The 15,878-nt window shown below is 48.1% G+C and overlaps 1 protein-coding gene across 3 annotated transcripts in view; it reads left to right on the top strand.

The window, feature by feature from the left end:
• The window catches only part of LOC108936260 (homeobox protein cut-like 2), a 70,291-nt gene extending 57,340 nt beyond the window's left edge, over window positions 1–12,951 (top strand). The window contains exons 3-20 of one of the 3 annotated variants that reach the window (XM_018755566.2): window positions 1,467–1,589; window positions 1,677–1,782; window positions 2,219–2,295; window positions 2,385–2,451; window positions 2,579–2,627; window positions 3,171–3,251; window positions 3,709–3,897; window positions 4,066–4,124; window positions 4,252–4,297; window positions 4,452–4,545; window positions 4,843–5,448; window positions 5,592–5,693; window positions 6,275–7,047; window positions 7,535–7,700; window positions 8,077–8,382; window positions 8,781–8,915; window positions 8,993–9,269; window positions 9,483–12,951. In XM_018755566.2, coding sequence (XP_018611082.1) covers window positions 1,478–1,589; window positions 1,677–1,782; window positions 2,219–2,295; window positions 2,385–2,451; window positions 2,579–2,627; window positions 3,171–3,251; window positions 3,709–3,897; window positions 4,066–4,124; window positions 4,252–4,297; window positions 4,452–4,545; window positions 4,843–5,448; window positions 5,592–5,693; window positions 6,275–7,047; window positions 7,535–7,700; window positions 8,077–8,382; window positions 8,781–8,915; window positions 8,993–9,269; window positions 9,483–10,206 — 3,969 coding nt within the window. In that variant the 5' untranslated portion in view covers window positions 1,467–1,477 and the 3' untranslated portion in view covers window positions 10,207–12,951. Of the gene's footprint in view, window positions 1–1,466; window positions 1,590–1,676; window positions 1,783–2,218; window positions 2,296–2,384; window positions 2,452–2,578; window positions 2,628–3,170; window positions 3,252–3,708; window positions 3,898–4,065; window positions 4,125–4,251; window positions 4,298–4,451; window positions 4,546–4,842; window positions 5,449–5,591; window positions 5,694–6,274; window positions 7,048–7,534; window positions 7,701–8,076; window positions 8,383–8,726; window positions 8,916–8,971; window positions 9,270–9,482 lie in introns of all 3 variants that reach the window. The other 2 variants (XM_018755548.2, XM_018755556.2) reach the window with 2 other exon arrangements.
• The last annotated feature ends 2,927 nt before the right edge of the window (window positions 12,952–15,878 follow it).

The raw sequence follows: 15,878 nt of genomic DNA, 5'->3' as shown, positions 1-15,878 counted from the left end.
AAAAGGGTTTCACCTTAAATGCCGAGTGTGTGCTTCATGGTAAACCGACAACGCTGGCCGTGAGGGTGTGATTGATGCATCTTGTAAACATGTTCTCTCTCACACACATTGTCTGAAGCGCTTGTCCCAATCGGGGTCGCGGGGAGCTGGAGCTGAACCCGGCAACAGTGGGCGTAAGGCTGGAGGGGGAGGGGGAGGGGGAGGGGACGCACCCAGGACAGGACGCCAGTCTGTTGCAAGGCACCACAAGCTGGACTTGAACCCCAGACCCACCGGAGAGCAGGACGCGGTAAACGTGTTCAGATCTTTTTAATTTAAATTTGCTGTCAAAGTGTAATGATAGAAATGTACCCCATTTATTTGCTGGATAGGTTCTGTGAAAGTGCTGGATGGAGCATTTTTAAAATTCTCTCTATGGCACTGACCCCTCCCTCCCTCCCTCCCTCCCTCCACAGTGCCCTTTCAGTTCTGTGTGTTTTGCTGCCATTCAAAGGAGGTAGGTGGAAATGCAGGATATTTTTCTCTCCGAAATGGAGAAATTTTAGAAATACTGAATGGTGAAACTTTAAAAAGGTGGCACAGCATGTAGCGCTGCTATCCCACAGCACCTGGGTGGTGCGAGAGGACATACGTTTGATCCCCGCTCAGTCTGTATGGAGTTTGCATGTTCTCCTCGTATCTGCGTGGGTTTCCTCCGGATGCTCTGGTTTCCTCCCACACTCCAAAGACATGCTGGACAGGTTCACCCATAGTGTGTGAGTGACAGAGAGTGTGTGTGTTCCACTGATGTATGGATGAGTGACCCAGTGTAAGTAGTGCATCTAGCAGTGGAAGTCTTCGGGTGCTCTGGTTTCCTCCCACACTCCAAAGACATGCTGTTCAGGTTCCTCCATAGTGTGTGAGTGACAGAAAGAGTGTGTGCGTTCCACTGATGTATGGATGAGTGACCCATTGTGAGTAGTGTTTCTAGCAGTGTAAGTCACCACGGTGAATAAGGTGTGTGGGCTGATTACACTACAGAGAGTTCATCGGAAGTCGCTTTGGACAAAAGTGTCTGATAAGTAAATAAATGTAAAAATACACTCTGAAACTTTCGGGTATTTGTAACGCGTGAGGTAGTACTTGTGTTTCAGATTGCAGGATTAGTACAGAATATCACTACTGAGTGCTTAGAGCTAGAAAGGTAACGCTTGTTTTTGATCGACGCCAAATTAAGTGTGATGATGTACATGTTTTGCGACCTTTGCGGGGATATTATGGAGGGAAACGACTGCCCAAAGAAAAGAATTCCCGAAAAACAGACCTGGAAAAAACTAATTGTGCTGCAAACCCTTTCTTCAATCAACATGCATATGTTGCGGATTAAAACGTGTAGATTTTGGGGGTGAGGTCAGGAATCGTTTACTCCGTTGAAGTGACGGTAACTGCGAGTTTTCTCGATGATGTCCAATTGTGCGTTTGTCCAGACCCCATTCCCATGCCGGAAGGACGACCGACACTGCTCCAGAGCTCAGAGGCTGCGGGTCAGAACATGGTCAGAGGGCTCAACAGGCACCGGGGGAAATGCCCCAAGTCAACTTCTGTCCCAGGTCAGGACCCTCGAGCATTCGTCTCGGGTGCGCGCAAGGTTTAAATGCTCTATGTCCCATGGTATTCCTTGTCTTTCTCCTTGGCAGAACTTCCAGAGGAAGGACCAGCTGAGGCGTCGTCGGAGGGTAACGGTACAGAGGCCGCCAACGGGGACGTTTATCCCAAAAAGAGCCACGTGGACCCAACAGACGAGTGAGATGAGTTAAGGGGGGGGCGGATGACGTCTTTAGCGCTGCAGCCCCAGCTGTTGCATCACATTGAATGTTGAGTTTGCCAAGAAAGTGCAAGTTTTTTTTCTACAGCTAATTCAACTATTTCGACACCTACAGTTGGCCCTTATGTTTGAAGGGTGTCCAGATTAACTTGACGCGCACCCACGTTTTTACTGGGGAGAGCGTGTTGAAGAGCGCTTCGGTGCAAACGCTGCTCGGCGACGTAACCCGCAGTTGAATGCACCTGCGTGCGTCTCCGCTTGTTCTTTGGAGTTCTGGAATCTTAAAGCAGGCTCTGATTCATTAGGATCCAAAATGAAAATTAATTTACCGCGATCGGGTTACCGGTTTCCTTTGCGGCTCCCTTCCATGAGCGTTTCGCCGAGTGTCTGATACGGCGGCGCGTGTGTTTTCAGGGAGCTCGAAGAGGCTGAGATGGCCTTAGCGGCGAGGCTTGCAGAAGCTGAGGAAAGCACCGGGGTTCTTCAGTCGGGTAAGAGTGGCGTTTACCGTGCGATGCGACTCGCAGAGCGTCTTGCGGGTCGGGGGTTCAAGCGTACATTCTGCCTTCCCTTTTCGCAGCGCTGACCGCCACGCAACGAGAGCTGCTGGACCTGCGGCGTAGATACGACAAGGAGATGGCCTCCAAGTGCGTGATCTTAGTTTCTGACAGCGTTCGTGCCGCGTGGTTGGGAAGCATATTTAAAACGCCGTGTGTCTACGCATCCGCGAGCGTGTGCGCGCGCCTCCGTGACACACACCTTTGTGCCTTCCAGGGCTGCAAAAATCCGAGCGATGACGGCGGACTTGAAGAGGGCCGACCAGGTGAGCGCAAAACACTCCCCGAACCCCTGCGAAACACTAGAAACCGGGCCTCTGATTGCCACCGCCTGTGATAATTGTGACTGCGATCAGGAGGGTGGAGAAGATGCCGAGAAGTGGGTCTGACGGTGGCGAAGGGGATTTTTGAACCCCCCCCCCCCAATGCCTTCTTCCCAATTGAATCCTCTTCGACTTTGGAAGCTCCAGAGTGTTCTCTCAATTAAGCCTCCGTCACGGGGTCGCATTGGGCTCTGCCTGTGAACTATGCTGAGAAATTCCCTTCCGAGAGGTGATGACATCACCGTTCGGCTTCACCGCGACGCCAGGCCTCACACCGTCTGCATCCCTGCATCCGCTTCCACCGCAATGTATACTTATAGGGTATCCAGAACAAGATTTTGGGGCTGTTTCAAAGAGAATCCGGTCGATATTTCAGATCTTTTTTCCCCCCCAAACAATCTGTATTGTGCAATCTGTATTATGCCTGGTGTGTGTGTGTGAGGGAGGGAACAGATGAAGCTAATGCATTGGTGTCCCCTGTCGTAGAGAGCTCAAATAGCTCAGAGGGAGGTGAGGAGACTCAAGGAACAGCTGGCAGGGTGCCCTCCTACAAAAGCAGCCAGTATGGTGAGTTTACACCCGTTGCCTTAAAGATCAACGAAGGTTGTCGGCAAAAGGCTGCGAACGTTTACTGCGGAAATGGATCTTTTGTGCAGCGCAAAAGTGTCGTCGTCATTTCGCGTTTGGCCGACGCCTTTGTCCGAAGTTTCTCGGAACGCCAGATCTGCTTTCAGCGTAAGCAGGGTAAACCCACGTGCTCCCGCGTTCGCATACCGTGGGCGGTTTTCCCAGATGTGTGTTTTTGAACTGTGGGAGGAAACGTGGGGAGAACGTGGAAATCCCACACACGCCGAGCGGGGATCCAGCCCATGTCCGGTCGCACAGCCGAGGCACTTGTGGAAGCCGACGTTCCTCGAGACGTTTCCGCTCCATTTGTTGCTTCTCTTTCCACGTGCCCCCTCCCTCCTTTCCGCTCCATCCCCTGCTGCCCTCGCTCGCTCCCTCTTCCGGTATTACGCGTCAGGAGAAGGCAGAGCCGAGGCCCGGGCCGACGCGGCTGGAGGCGGCCCTGCTCGAGAAGGACAGGGAGATCGCGTGCCTCCGGGAGGATGTGCAGACGCTCCGGCGCGTTCTGCAGGACGCCCGGGAGAGCTCGGCCAGGCAGATCGCCGAGATGGAGCGGCAGCTGGCGAACAAGACGGAAGCGATAGAGGTAGAGCTCGACGAACTGAGTAATTCCGGACCGAGGTGTCGGGTCGACCGGGAGACGTTTTTACTCCAGATACGTTTTATAATTTGCACCGTTGCCCTGTTCTTGTGGAGTTGCATCATTTGCAATATTGCTTCCCCTTCCATTCTGTTACTTTGCTTCCTTTCACAGAGGCTGGAAGCCAAACTTGGGTCTCAGATGGATTACGAAAAGATTAAAACTGAACTCAGGTGAGATGTCCAATCTTCATTTTTTTTTTTTTTTTTTTGGATTTTACCTGCTGCAAATAAAAGAACGTGCCTGCGAATATAGTCACGCGAGATGTACTCAAAGGCCCCTTTTTGATTTTTCTCATAGCATCCTGAAAGTAAGGGTGGCGTCGGGCAGTGGCACCTGTTCGCAGGTGAGTTATGAGACTGGCGAGACTCTCATCGACTCATTCCTCCGTCACTGACTCATCAAAATGACTTATTTTTACAGACTGTTAGTTTCTACTGTATTGCGAGAACTGAGAAACGGTGCGGAAATACTCTCGCTCCCGCCCTGGTCTCTGACAGGTGTCCCCTGAAGTCACAGAAGCTCCAGACAAGGAAGCAGCCCTGCCCTCCCACCATGGCCCGGCGGAGAGACACCATCTCCTGCGCCGCTCTGGTATTGGCCTGCATGGTGCTCTAGATGTATAAACCTCCCTGGAAAACTGTGTTATCGAGGGTGACTGGTGACGAGAAGAGTCGATTTCATGCCGGCAGCGCTCATAATTGAGAAATTCGATGTCTGCCTTTGTGCTGATAACCTTTCAGGAATGACTCATTTGTACGAGTCCCTTCGTGTTTAACAGTATAGAATATAAATATGCTGGATAACTGTGCGGTATGACGGCAGGACAATGACCTACCTAGTGAAAGTGGACAATTTAGTAGGATGTTCTCTCTTGCCTTTGCTCTCTAGACGAAGGACAATCTCTGAGGGAGTCCCAGGCCTCTCCTCTCGGAACCGTACAGGCGGATGAGCAAACCTCGGCAAGCCCTGGACCTCCAGCTTCCTCCGGTTTCTCCCAACCATCCTACTCTCCATGTCCTTCTGAGAAGCAGGGTGGGGACCCGCTGGTGCCAAGGGACCTCCTTTTGCTGCCTGGTAGGAAGGATGGCTCCTGCCTCCTTGCCTTCCGTACCAGTCCTCACTTGTCTGCGAAGCCTTGCCTTACCTCGACTAATCGATGCACGGCTGGGGGCGGTGCCATGGATGGGGAGGCGGGGCCCGCCAGCGACCAATCGGAGAGCGGGAACGCGTCCGCGGGGGACGAAGAGCCCGTGGAAACGTCGGAGATCGCCCACCAGGTGAAGGAGCAGCTTCTGAAGCATAACATTGGGCAGCGGGTCTTTGGCCACTATGTTTTAGGCCTGTCCCAAGGCTCTGTCAGTGAGATCTTAGCCCGACCCAAGCCCTGGGACAAGCTTACTGTCAAGGGCAAGGAGCCCTTTGTGAAGATGAGGCAGTTCCTGTCGGACGAGCAGAACATCCTGGCCTTGCGCACCATCCAGGTTCGCCAGCGAGGTGGGCCTTGCGGTTACGAGGAAAATTCTTTACATTATTCTTGATATTTTTATTCACATCTTTGGAAGTCACTGTCTCCCAATAAGAGAAGCCAGTGATTCAGCTTTTCTGATTGATCCTCTGACTCACCGCGTCTCTGGCAGGGAGCATCACGCCTCGCATCAGAACTCCAGAAACGGGTTCGGACGATGCCATCAAGAACATCCTGGAACAGGCCAAGAAGGAGATCCAGTCCCAGAAAGGAAGTGAGTGCTGTGACCGCAAGACGCACGCTCGCTCACTTTCCTTGCTCCAGCCTCTGGTCCAAGTCACACTTGCTCTGCTCTGGAGCCAGTCCTGGAAGCAGAGGGTCCAAGGCTTAACAGGGTACACTCTGGACAGAAGAGCAGTCCATCACATAAGACATTCATTGTTGCATCTATAAAATGTTCATTCATGTAGCTATACAGCTACAAGGGACACAGCTGGTACCATAGTACAGCCGTAGCGGGATCTGCTGCCTTTGGACTCAAAGGTTGCAGGTTCAAGTCCCACCTCCAGCTGTAGTACCCTTGAGCAAGGTACTTACCATAAAAATTGCTCCAGTAAAAATTACCCAACTGTTGGAATGGGTAGCTTAACATTGTCAGTTGCTTTGGAGAAAAGAGGCAGCGAAATAAATGAATGTAAATTTAAGAACCAGTCAATGCAGCACGATGTGCCGGTAGATGTGAAACTATATGAGATTTTGTTTTAAAGGAGCTTTTAGCACCTTGGCACTGATTTCACTGACTGAACGTACTGGCGTTTCTGCGACAGTTGTGATGCGGTTGTGCCTCTGTCTCAGATGATGGGAAGTCGTCCCTGAGGGGAACCTCATCTGGTAGCGCCAGCAGTACCAGTGGAAGCAGCAGCGGCAGCTCAGACGACACCATCAAGAGCATTTTGGAGCAGGCGCGCCGTGAGATGGAGGCTCAGCAGCAGCAGCAGCAGGCCTTGCAGGAGATGGACTCTAGCAGATGGGGTGTCCCAGAGCCGCTGCCTGGCTCGGTGAAGCAAGAAGAGGGGGTGGTGGCAGGTGCATGCGCAGCCAGTCCTGCTGAAGGCCCCCAGGCACCGCTTGGCGTCCTCTCCCCTGCTGCCTTCGTCCAGAACATCATCCGTAAGGTAAAGTCTGAGATCGGTGAGGCTGGAGCCTACTTCGACCAGCACTGGTCGTCAGAGCGGGACCCAACGGGAACGCGCCCCTTCGTCTCCACTTCGCCATCGCTCTCGTCTTCCTCCTCGCCCTCTTCCTCTGGCCATCGGCCCTGGCCCTGTCCGGAGAAGAGGGATCGCCTGCCCAGCGGCAAGGAGGAAGCGGAAGATGTGGGGCCGCGGCAGATGGAAGTGAAAACGGAAGCCCAAGAGGTGCCAGCTAGCGGGGACTCCCAGGGTGCTGCTGGGATGTCCTACTATGCGACGTACATCCCGCGTGCCCTGAAGCCCACCGTACCACCCCTCACACCTGAGCAGTACGAGACGTATATGTATCGGGAGGTGGACACAATCGAACTGACGAAGCTGGTGAAGGAGAAGTTGGCCAAGAATGGCATCTGCCAGAGGATCTTTGGTGAAAAGGTGCAGTTGGCATTTGTACTGCCAGGACTGGCGCTCGTGTGTGTGTGTGTGTGTGTGTGTGTGTGTGTGTGTGTGTGTGTGTCACTTTCTCATCAGTCTTCCGAAATGTTTTTTGCTGCCATCTTGTGGGTGGATGATGGTAAATGAGACAGCAGGTACCATGGTTCTGAGGACCCCAGTTTACATCCCACTACTGCTGTACTTACCACAAATTGCTACAGTAAGAATATCTTGCTGTGTAAATGAATACATATTTCTCTAGTTCTTTCTTTGCCATTCTGAATTTCCTTGGACAAATGTGTTGACTGAATAGCAGTTCACATTAGTAGTGATCACGATAATCATGGTAATAACCAGTGTAAACAGTGCTATATGTCTCCAAGGTGATCAGATTACTGTTTTCATAATGGAGATGAGACGGTTCTATAAGCCTTATTCTTGCAAAGTCCATCGACCCGTCGGGTGCTGACGTTGTCCGTCATTGCAGGTTCTGGGCCTGTCCCAGGGCAGCGTGAGTGACATGCTGTCCCGACCCAAACCCTGGAGCAAGCTGACCCAGAAGGGTCGAGAACCCTTCATCCGGATGCAGCTCTGGCTGCTGGACCAGTTGGGTCAAGGATTGAATCAGTTATCCAGTCAGAGCCTCTGCCTGGGTATGAACCCTCCACCAATTACAATGCCACACACACACACACACACACACACACACACTCACTCACATAACTCTTTGCTTCTGACCTCCAACATGATGTAACGCAGGCAGACATGCAGTGCGGGAATAATCTTACTTCGAAATGCTAGTGTGACCTGCTAATTCGAGAAACTCGCAATCTACTTAAAATCCAGCCACCGGGGCCACAGCCACGAGTCTAGTGGCCTCAAACCCGGGTTCAAGTTTAAAGGAGATGGTCTAATGCAAATATGTGACTGGATATTTGTATGTGGGTGTTACAGTATAGGAACAGTGTATGATAAATGTAGGTCTGTCCAGTGCTTCATGTTGATGAGCACTACATCTTCCTTCTGTAGATCCCTCCCCCACGGTGTCCTGTTCCTCACCTTCCCCATCTCCGAGTCCAGAGGAGGAACATCCTGACCCGGCAGCAGAGCCCATCTGCCTGGCGCTGGAGGGCTGCAAGGAGAACCAAAGGCCTGGTGGCCCCACACTTATCCCGGAGCCACACAGCAGCAAGCCCACCCCAAGCGGGGTGTCGCCACGGCTTCCTCCACACAACGGTGTGCTGGGCATCCAGGAAATGGTAGCGTTGTCCCCTGAGCTGGACACCCAACTGGTGACCAAGAGGGTGAAGGAGGTGCTTACGGACAACAACCTGGGTAAGGGCAGGCGGGAATGGACGTGTGGCCGAGCGTGTTGGAGACTGGTTCTATTTATCAGGCAGGGATGGCTGACCCTGAATCGGAGAAAAATCAATGATGAAACTGCATTCGTTGCACAACGTGGGGAGGGGTGGGTTATGGTTATGTAATCAGTTACTCGGGGAGACAGGAATTCCAGTACCGGTGATGGAGGCTGTGGGTTAACCCGTGATCGCTGCAAACTGTGGCGTCACGGTTAAGACGATAAGGCCTGAACCAGTTCTCAGGGGTGTGAATGTTTGGCAGGACACCAGGGCTGTACCCACCGGCAGGAAAATTACACCAAGTGCCGTGTGTTTCAGGTCAGCGCTTGTTCGGGGAGAGAGTCCTGGGCCTGACGCAGGGCTCTGTTTCAGACCTGCTCTCCAGACCCAAACCGTGGCACAAGCTCAGTCTGAAGGGGAGGGAACCCTTTGTCCGCATGCAGCTGTGGCTCAACGACCCCCACAATGTGGCCACGCTGAGGGACAGCAAAAAGATGGAGAAGAAAGGTGGGTTTGCCGTTTTGACGACCTTTTGAACGTGGAAGCTGAACGTGGAAAAGTAGGATTTCCTGTCTCCTGCGCAGCCTACATGAAGCGGCGGTATGGGCTTCCGGGTCCGGGTTCGGACAGCGACTCTCCCGGCGGCTGCTCTGATAGCATGAGTCCGGGTCTCCCTGGCGCCGACGTGTCCCCGTGTAGCCCGGCCAAAAAGCCTCGCGTGGTGCTTGCCTCCCGAGAAAAGGAAGCACTGATAAAGGCCTACATCCTGGAGCCCTACCCCTCCCAGCACACTATGGAGATGCTGGCATCCCAGCTCGGCCTCAAGACCAACACCGTCATCAACTGGTTCCACAATTACAGGTCAGGTCCCATGTGGGATTGGGGCACAAAGCTGGACAAAAGAATAGGGATCGCTGTGAAGTCAAAAGCAGCCTAAAATTTTAACGCATTGTGTATTAAGCAGGAAAGTTAAGTTCCTATTCGAGAATTCGACCACCCGCTTATCCTTGGCTGTGGAGATTTAATTTACTCTCACTGCTTCCTGCACTGACTTCCAAGTATCCTCCCATCCAGGTCTCGGATGCGGCGAGAGGTTCTGCGGGAGGGAGCGCAGGACAATGACGTGGCGACGGAGCCTCCCCGCTTCGTCCGTTCTGCACCGAGCCCTACCTCGAACCCCAAAGAGAAGCATGAGACGGCCAGCAATGGGGCCTGCTGTGGTCGCCCCCTTCCTGCTAGTGAGTGCATAGTTACTGTCAAGCTGGAGGCGAAGGAGGAGTTCTCAAGGCATGAGAGGCACACGAACCACAGCAAGAGCGCTTGTCTCTCAGGAGGCGTCCGCTTGGCGCCGCTGCTGAAAAAGGAGCGCGAGGGCCGTCCCGGCCAAGGCCCGGTGCCTCTCACAGAAACCCCTTGCCCCGAAAGTCCACGGAAAGCGAGCCTATGTCGGCAAGAGGATAAGGACCTCGAAAAATCCTCCGTGGACCCTGCGAGTTTCAAGGCGTCTTCGGAGCCTTGCCGTGGCTGCCTGGGGGTCTCCAACTCCCCTTCCGCTGCCTCTTCGCCGGGCCTGGTAGTGTCCGTATCTCCCATCTCGTCCTCCTCTGCGCCCATCTCCCCTGCCCCAGTCAACGCCCGGCCTACAGCCAACGGGGACGTAGAACCCTCGCAGGTCGCCAGCTCCAGGCTTAACAGGAGCGCTCAGAGACGTAACGAGAAAGTGGCCAACCTCAACAGCATCATCCACCGACTGGAGCGTGCCGCCAACAAGGAGGAGACGCTCGAGTGGGAATTCTGAAGTTCCCCGCCTTCGCGCCTTTTCCTGCGTCGCGTCTCTCCGTTTTAGACTTGCCGCGGTCCTGCTGTACCACTCGTCCTTAGTAGGTCGGGTGAGGTAAGCTTCACAAATGGTGCTCTTTACCTCTCGGGACGTGGAAGGTGGGGCCTAAGCGAATGGGAGGAGCTTCAGGTTTGCTCATGGGGCTTCTCGCCAGCCTGCCTTCGTCCTGCCCTTCCGCACCTTCAGCAAAGGCGTGGACTCGGTGATCCTTACGATACTTCCGAAAAACTACTTCAAAGAAGAGATTTTAGAAGAATCTTTATTTATAAATTCATTTTATGTATTTTAATAATGGACCCTACTTTGAAATTCACGTAACGGCTGCTGTGTTGGTTTTAATAAAGCAGGAAGAAACGAGACACTTGTCTTCTGGAGAAGACTGCAGAGTCATGAAATGCACTCTGATTGCCACCAGTTGAGATTATACAACTTGTCTTAAGCCATTGAAATGCCGTAGAAGCGCAGAGCAAGAGGCTGGTTAAATTGGGCGAATTTCACTTTCTTTTGTTTTCTTCTCGTTCTATTGGAAGAGGTTAATGAAACTAACAAATTAAAACGTCATTGTGAAATAGTCCTTAAAGACTCTAAATTGCTAATATGTATGTGCTTAGTTTCCTGGTGATAACGTTTTTTTTGCAAAACTTGCAACACAAACTGTTTTTTGTGGTTTTACATGTTGTAGTGTTGCTGATCAAGGCCCTCGCTGAGCGTAGTACAGAACGGTGTAAAAAATGGCCTTGTTTCCCCAATACTGACTCTATTTGAGGAGTAAAAATTAAAAAAAAAAAAAAAGTACCAGTAACCTGATATTGAAAGGATGACCTTGTTGAGCCCTATTGGTTTGAGAACACTGCGGTTTAGGCTTCTAATTAATGTTTTTACCTCAAAGGACCCTAGTGCACTACACCCAGTCCCTGATGAAATTACCTTGAGTCTAGAAACCGTTCTCATGCTTTTATGCATCTTTGGCTTTTTCGTGTTACCCTGTTCTTACCTGTACTGAAACATCATCGGAAAAGTAAAATGCAGCTTGTGGTCGGGCAGATAAAGGTTACTTCTGAACATCTCCTTGGCATCTGCAACACTGGGGTGGGGTGGGGAGTAATTTGACTGAAAACTAAAAACCAGTTATGATGCATAGCACCAGTTAGTGGGGAAGATACCACAACCACAAAGTCCTTTTTACCCAAATACTGAGATTAAATTTTAAATGGGGCAAAACCATCTGCTTTCACCTACTGTTTGATTTTATGAACGTAGCCTATGGACAACCTACTGAAATGCTGTTGAAAAGTTTTAAATATGATTTATTTCCTCAGCGATTAGATGATATTTACATGATTTTGATTGGCAGGTACTTTTTACCCCAAAGGGACAATTGAATGACTTATTCAGATTTTAGTAAGATTATACACAGCTTTTTTGGGGGGAAAAGGAAAAAATTCCCTTTAAAGAGTTTTGTGGAGAAATTGATGTTTGTATGGTAGCGTCCACTGTTTCTCAGAGAGATATTATCCGCACTTCGGAGTGTAGGATGTTTGCAAAGTAATGGGAAGAGTTACGAATGTGACATATTTGCATTTCTTTTTTTAATTCAGTGTCCTCCTGTTGTCTGAATTGTATTGCTGATACATTGATGTCTGTTTTATATGAGTCATATGTACAGTATAAACAAGTTAAATGAATATTTCACTCTTTAAATGAATTTATCTGTTATCAAAATTGCTTCCCATGAATTAAATCTTTGCTCAGGAGTCATAAATTTACTAAATGGTCACTTCACGTAAATGCAGTTTATTACTTTAAATTTAAAGTCATTGACAAATTTATTTAGTTATTCACGGTAATAGAAGTGGATTGATTTCCAGGGTTTTGGTTAGTGGGCAAGAATCTCACTACCATGTTTCTTGCATAATATGCACTGTTTTTTAAAATGAAATGGTAAAGATATAGTTGGGTCAATGGAAGTGGAAATATTTTTTTTTGTTTGCTATTAAGTTCCTGGAAGAAACTGGGCGGTTCTTTATTTTCAAACTCTTTGCCCGTTGTCCCATTGAGAAGAACCTCTGAAACTGCCCTTGATCCGTTACTTTCGGCTCGTGCAGCCGACCGGTCTTTGTGTCAACGTGAGGTAAACCGTCCAGAGAGTAAAGTTGAAGTGTGATCAAAGTGTAAACTTACGGACTCACTATTTATTATAATTCGTATTGATTACGTTACATATCCTGTTCAAAATGTCATTGATCGCTGGAGTGGGGGGGGGGCATATATGCAACTATATGTTTTTATTATTGGTTAGATGCTGCTGTATGTATAACTTTTAACAGTATTAGATGTGAAGTATGATACAAGGCGAACATTCACACAATGAGATAGTTAGATTTTTAAAATCATTGAAGAACATTATTGAGCACTTAGTTCTCTTGAACTATATTCCTTGGTGACTTTTGCCAAACCGACCACAGGTATCGCTATAATATTAATAATGTGGTACCCTTTACACCAGGAGTGGGTAACCCTGGTCCTGGAGATCCATTTTAATTTGTAATGAATTTACATGTGAAACACACTCAAGGTTACTGACTATGCAGTGAATTACTACAGTAGGCTGCGGTAAGGACCGGCCATCCCGGATCTCTAAGGGGAGCTCGAAAGGTTTGTATGATGCTCTGCATTAACTGACCACTGGACACTGCAGCTCTCCAGCACGACATAACAGGTCTGATGATGAAGCAGCAATAAACTGAATAAAATGAATATGAAGAGTTGAATGGTCATTCCTGAAGTACCAAATACAGAAAGAAAACTTGCAAAGATATGACTGGAGAAGCCCTTGAAGGAAACCAAGGAGTGTTTGGAAAGAATATGTGCTTTGAAATGTATCACAATATAAATCATGAGTAACATGAAATGTCCTGTTAGGGAAATTAATTTCTTTCCTTTAAAACCTTGTGATCCTCAGCCTGTGATCTAATCGGCTTGTAGATCCAGAAAATCCGACCTGTTGGAAATTAAAAGTGAAGAATTTACTGCCAGACCTTTACTGTTTTTCTGCCCCCACCCCATAATCTTGTCACTTTTTCAGGATTTTTTTTTTTGGTCAACAAACACTTAACCTGTCGGGTCTGATTAATAGATTCAGGAAACGCGGTTAGAAAATTTAGTGGATTTTAGTACTATTTCATAGTTTTGTTTTGTTTTTAGAATTAATTGTCCGTAATACAGAACTTACATAACACATCACCCACAGTTGGTAGTGTTTTGAAACAAAAAAAAAAAAAAATTGATCAAAATTGAAAAATGAATCAAAAACTTTGAGGTAATCACCAGTAAATGTAAAGTTACGACAATATTTTTAAGACGTATAGTGCTTATTATTCTTGGAGAAACGGTCTCACTTTTCACAAATTGGCTTTTGCGTTCGAAATGTGCACACGAGGCTATTGCTGCAAACGACTCCCAGTGTATTTTGCCTGCATTTAGTTAAAACTGTACAAAAGTCTTATTTTAACTCATTTTAATTATTGCCCCGGGTGCGAATCTGTCCTCCCGCCATTGTGGCCCACCGCGTGACTAAATACATGAATTTGCTAAATCCTCAGCGCCGGACGGTCCATTTAAAATGTTCTGTGATGCGCAGTTGGGAAAATTAATTTAGCCCATTTCTTTCTATAGTTACTCCTTTTGTGAGCATCAGAGACACTGGATACATGATTCTGGAAATAAGTGAGTTTTATTACACCTTAAGGGTTATAAAGTCAGGAAGAAGTTGCCACCTTACTTTGTCACTGCTTATTGAAACACCTTTCAATGTCCCATGGGAGGAAGTTTAGTTGCTGACTCACAAATACTTCTTAACAAACAAGGTTAAGGAAATCCCTTTAAGATTATACACAAATTGTACCCTGTAAAGCATTTTCTCAGAAGACTCAAGGATGGAAGAGATGTTCTTTTAGTAACCTGAACCCAGAGACTGTGCCCCACCTCTTCTGGCACTGTCCTTATACCAAAAAGCTATGGAGAGATGTCTGGATTCATTATTGATAAACTGCATAAAGATTTTGCTTTGCACTACGAATATGTGCTGTTTGGATTCTTACATTTTGATAGAAGTACAGAGGAACGGGTATATATAATTTTATTGATCATTTTAGCCAGATATCATATACGTAGGTTCAGAACGAAAGAGAAAAAAACCTCTATTTTCTGTTTTCCTTAAACAAGTTAAGCAGCATATAAGCACTATTGAGTGTAATAATAATAATAAGGCCATTAGGACTGTACATTACTGTAACATTTTCAGGATACTCATGTATGTGGTTATTGGAGTGTTTTGTCATCTTTTTCGTGTATGTAAATTTAAAAAAAAAATTTTTTTTTTTTACCTTTCCCTGGCTAGGTTTGATTGTTCTGGATTAATGTTCCTGCGTGTTTGAATTATTTAATAAAAAATTAAAAAATAAAAATATTTACGTAAATTCGACTTGCGTAAATCCGGATTTCCGTAAAAAAACAATTCCCGGCATACGTTATTTACGGACAGCGGTTTCGTTCATTCGAAACATCTGAAATACGTTACATGTTCAGCGTAACCAGACAAGGTAGGAAGCTGCATCTTCCCATTTAATGTATTGCTTTTTTCCCCATCTTTTTTTTAACCCTTTTCATTATTCAGAATGCCTGGTGGTACGTGTGTTTGAAGAAAAACAAGAAGCGTCTTGCAAGCATACAGCAATCGATTTGGAGATGAAATTGAAAGTAATGAGGAAGTATGAAGGAGGACAAAGATGATCATCTAACCAGGTTTAGCCGTGTCGACTGTGAATAATACGATAGTGAAGGATGCTGCACGTACCGTAAAGGAGCACATGGGAGGAACAGCTAGCATGAAAATGACAATAATGAACAAATGTCATGATGCAATAACTGAGATGGAAAAATGATTGATTACGCAACAACAGCACCCTCTTCTGTGCCACCATACTAGGTAAAAGGTAAACATGCACAGTACAATACTGTACCTACGTACCCTATGCAGTAGTCTATTTTTCAAATTACATTTATGCATTATAGAAATGTAAAAAACTGTTTCATTGACTAGGCCTATGTATGTCTTATAGCAGTATTTAATATGTCTGGCATTTACTAGAGAATTGGATTGTGTAATCTTTTTATGCCCGTGTTTGCAACAAATGCAAAGGAAACGAGAAGGCTCAGTTCTCTAACGGAGGGGGAATCCGACATACGTACATTTCGACTTACGTAAATCGAGGGCTGGCTGTAATTTTAAAGGACCGACTGGGTTCACATGCGGACGGGGGCGCAGCCGAACTCGCAGCACCTCGGCTGTTCAGGGCGTAGGCTCGAAACCACTTCTGTGTTTGTGTCCCTCTGTCTCTTTCTTTTCATGCGCGGCCTCTGTCCATGTGGGTTTTCTCCGGGCGCTCCGGTTTCCGCACTTGCGGTACAAGTCGTGCGTTTCAATTACTGGTGGTGACTACACCGTGTGCGCGTGTCTGGCTAAGCGCTGTTAGGACTGCTGTCCCAATGGTACCCTCAACCACCACCCTGGACTTGGACAAGCGGTGGAAGAAGGCGAGTGGCTCTTGGTCCTGTGCGTTAATTATGAG

The sequence above is a fragment of the Scleropages formosus genome, chromosome 6 (genome assembly GCF_900964775.1).
Source record: "Scleropages formosus chromosome 6, fSclFor1.1, whole genome shotgun sequence".
Taxonomy (NCBI): Eukaryota; Metazoa; Chordata; class Actinopteri; order Osteoglossiformes; family Osteoglossidae; genus Scleropages; species Scleropages formosus.
The sequence above is the reverse complement of the archived record's forward strand: the minus strand, read 5'-3'. Positions and strand labels throughout refer to the sequence as shown.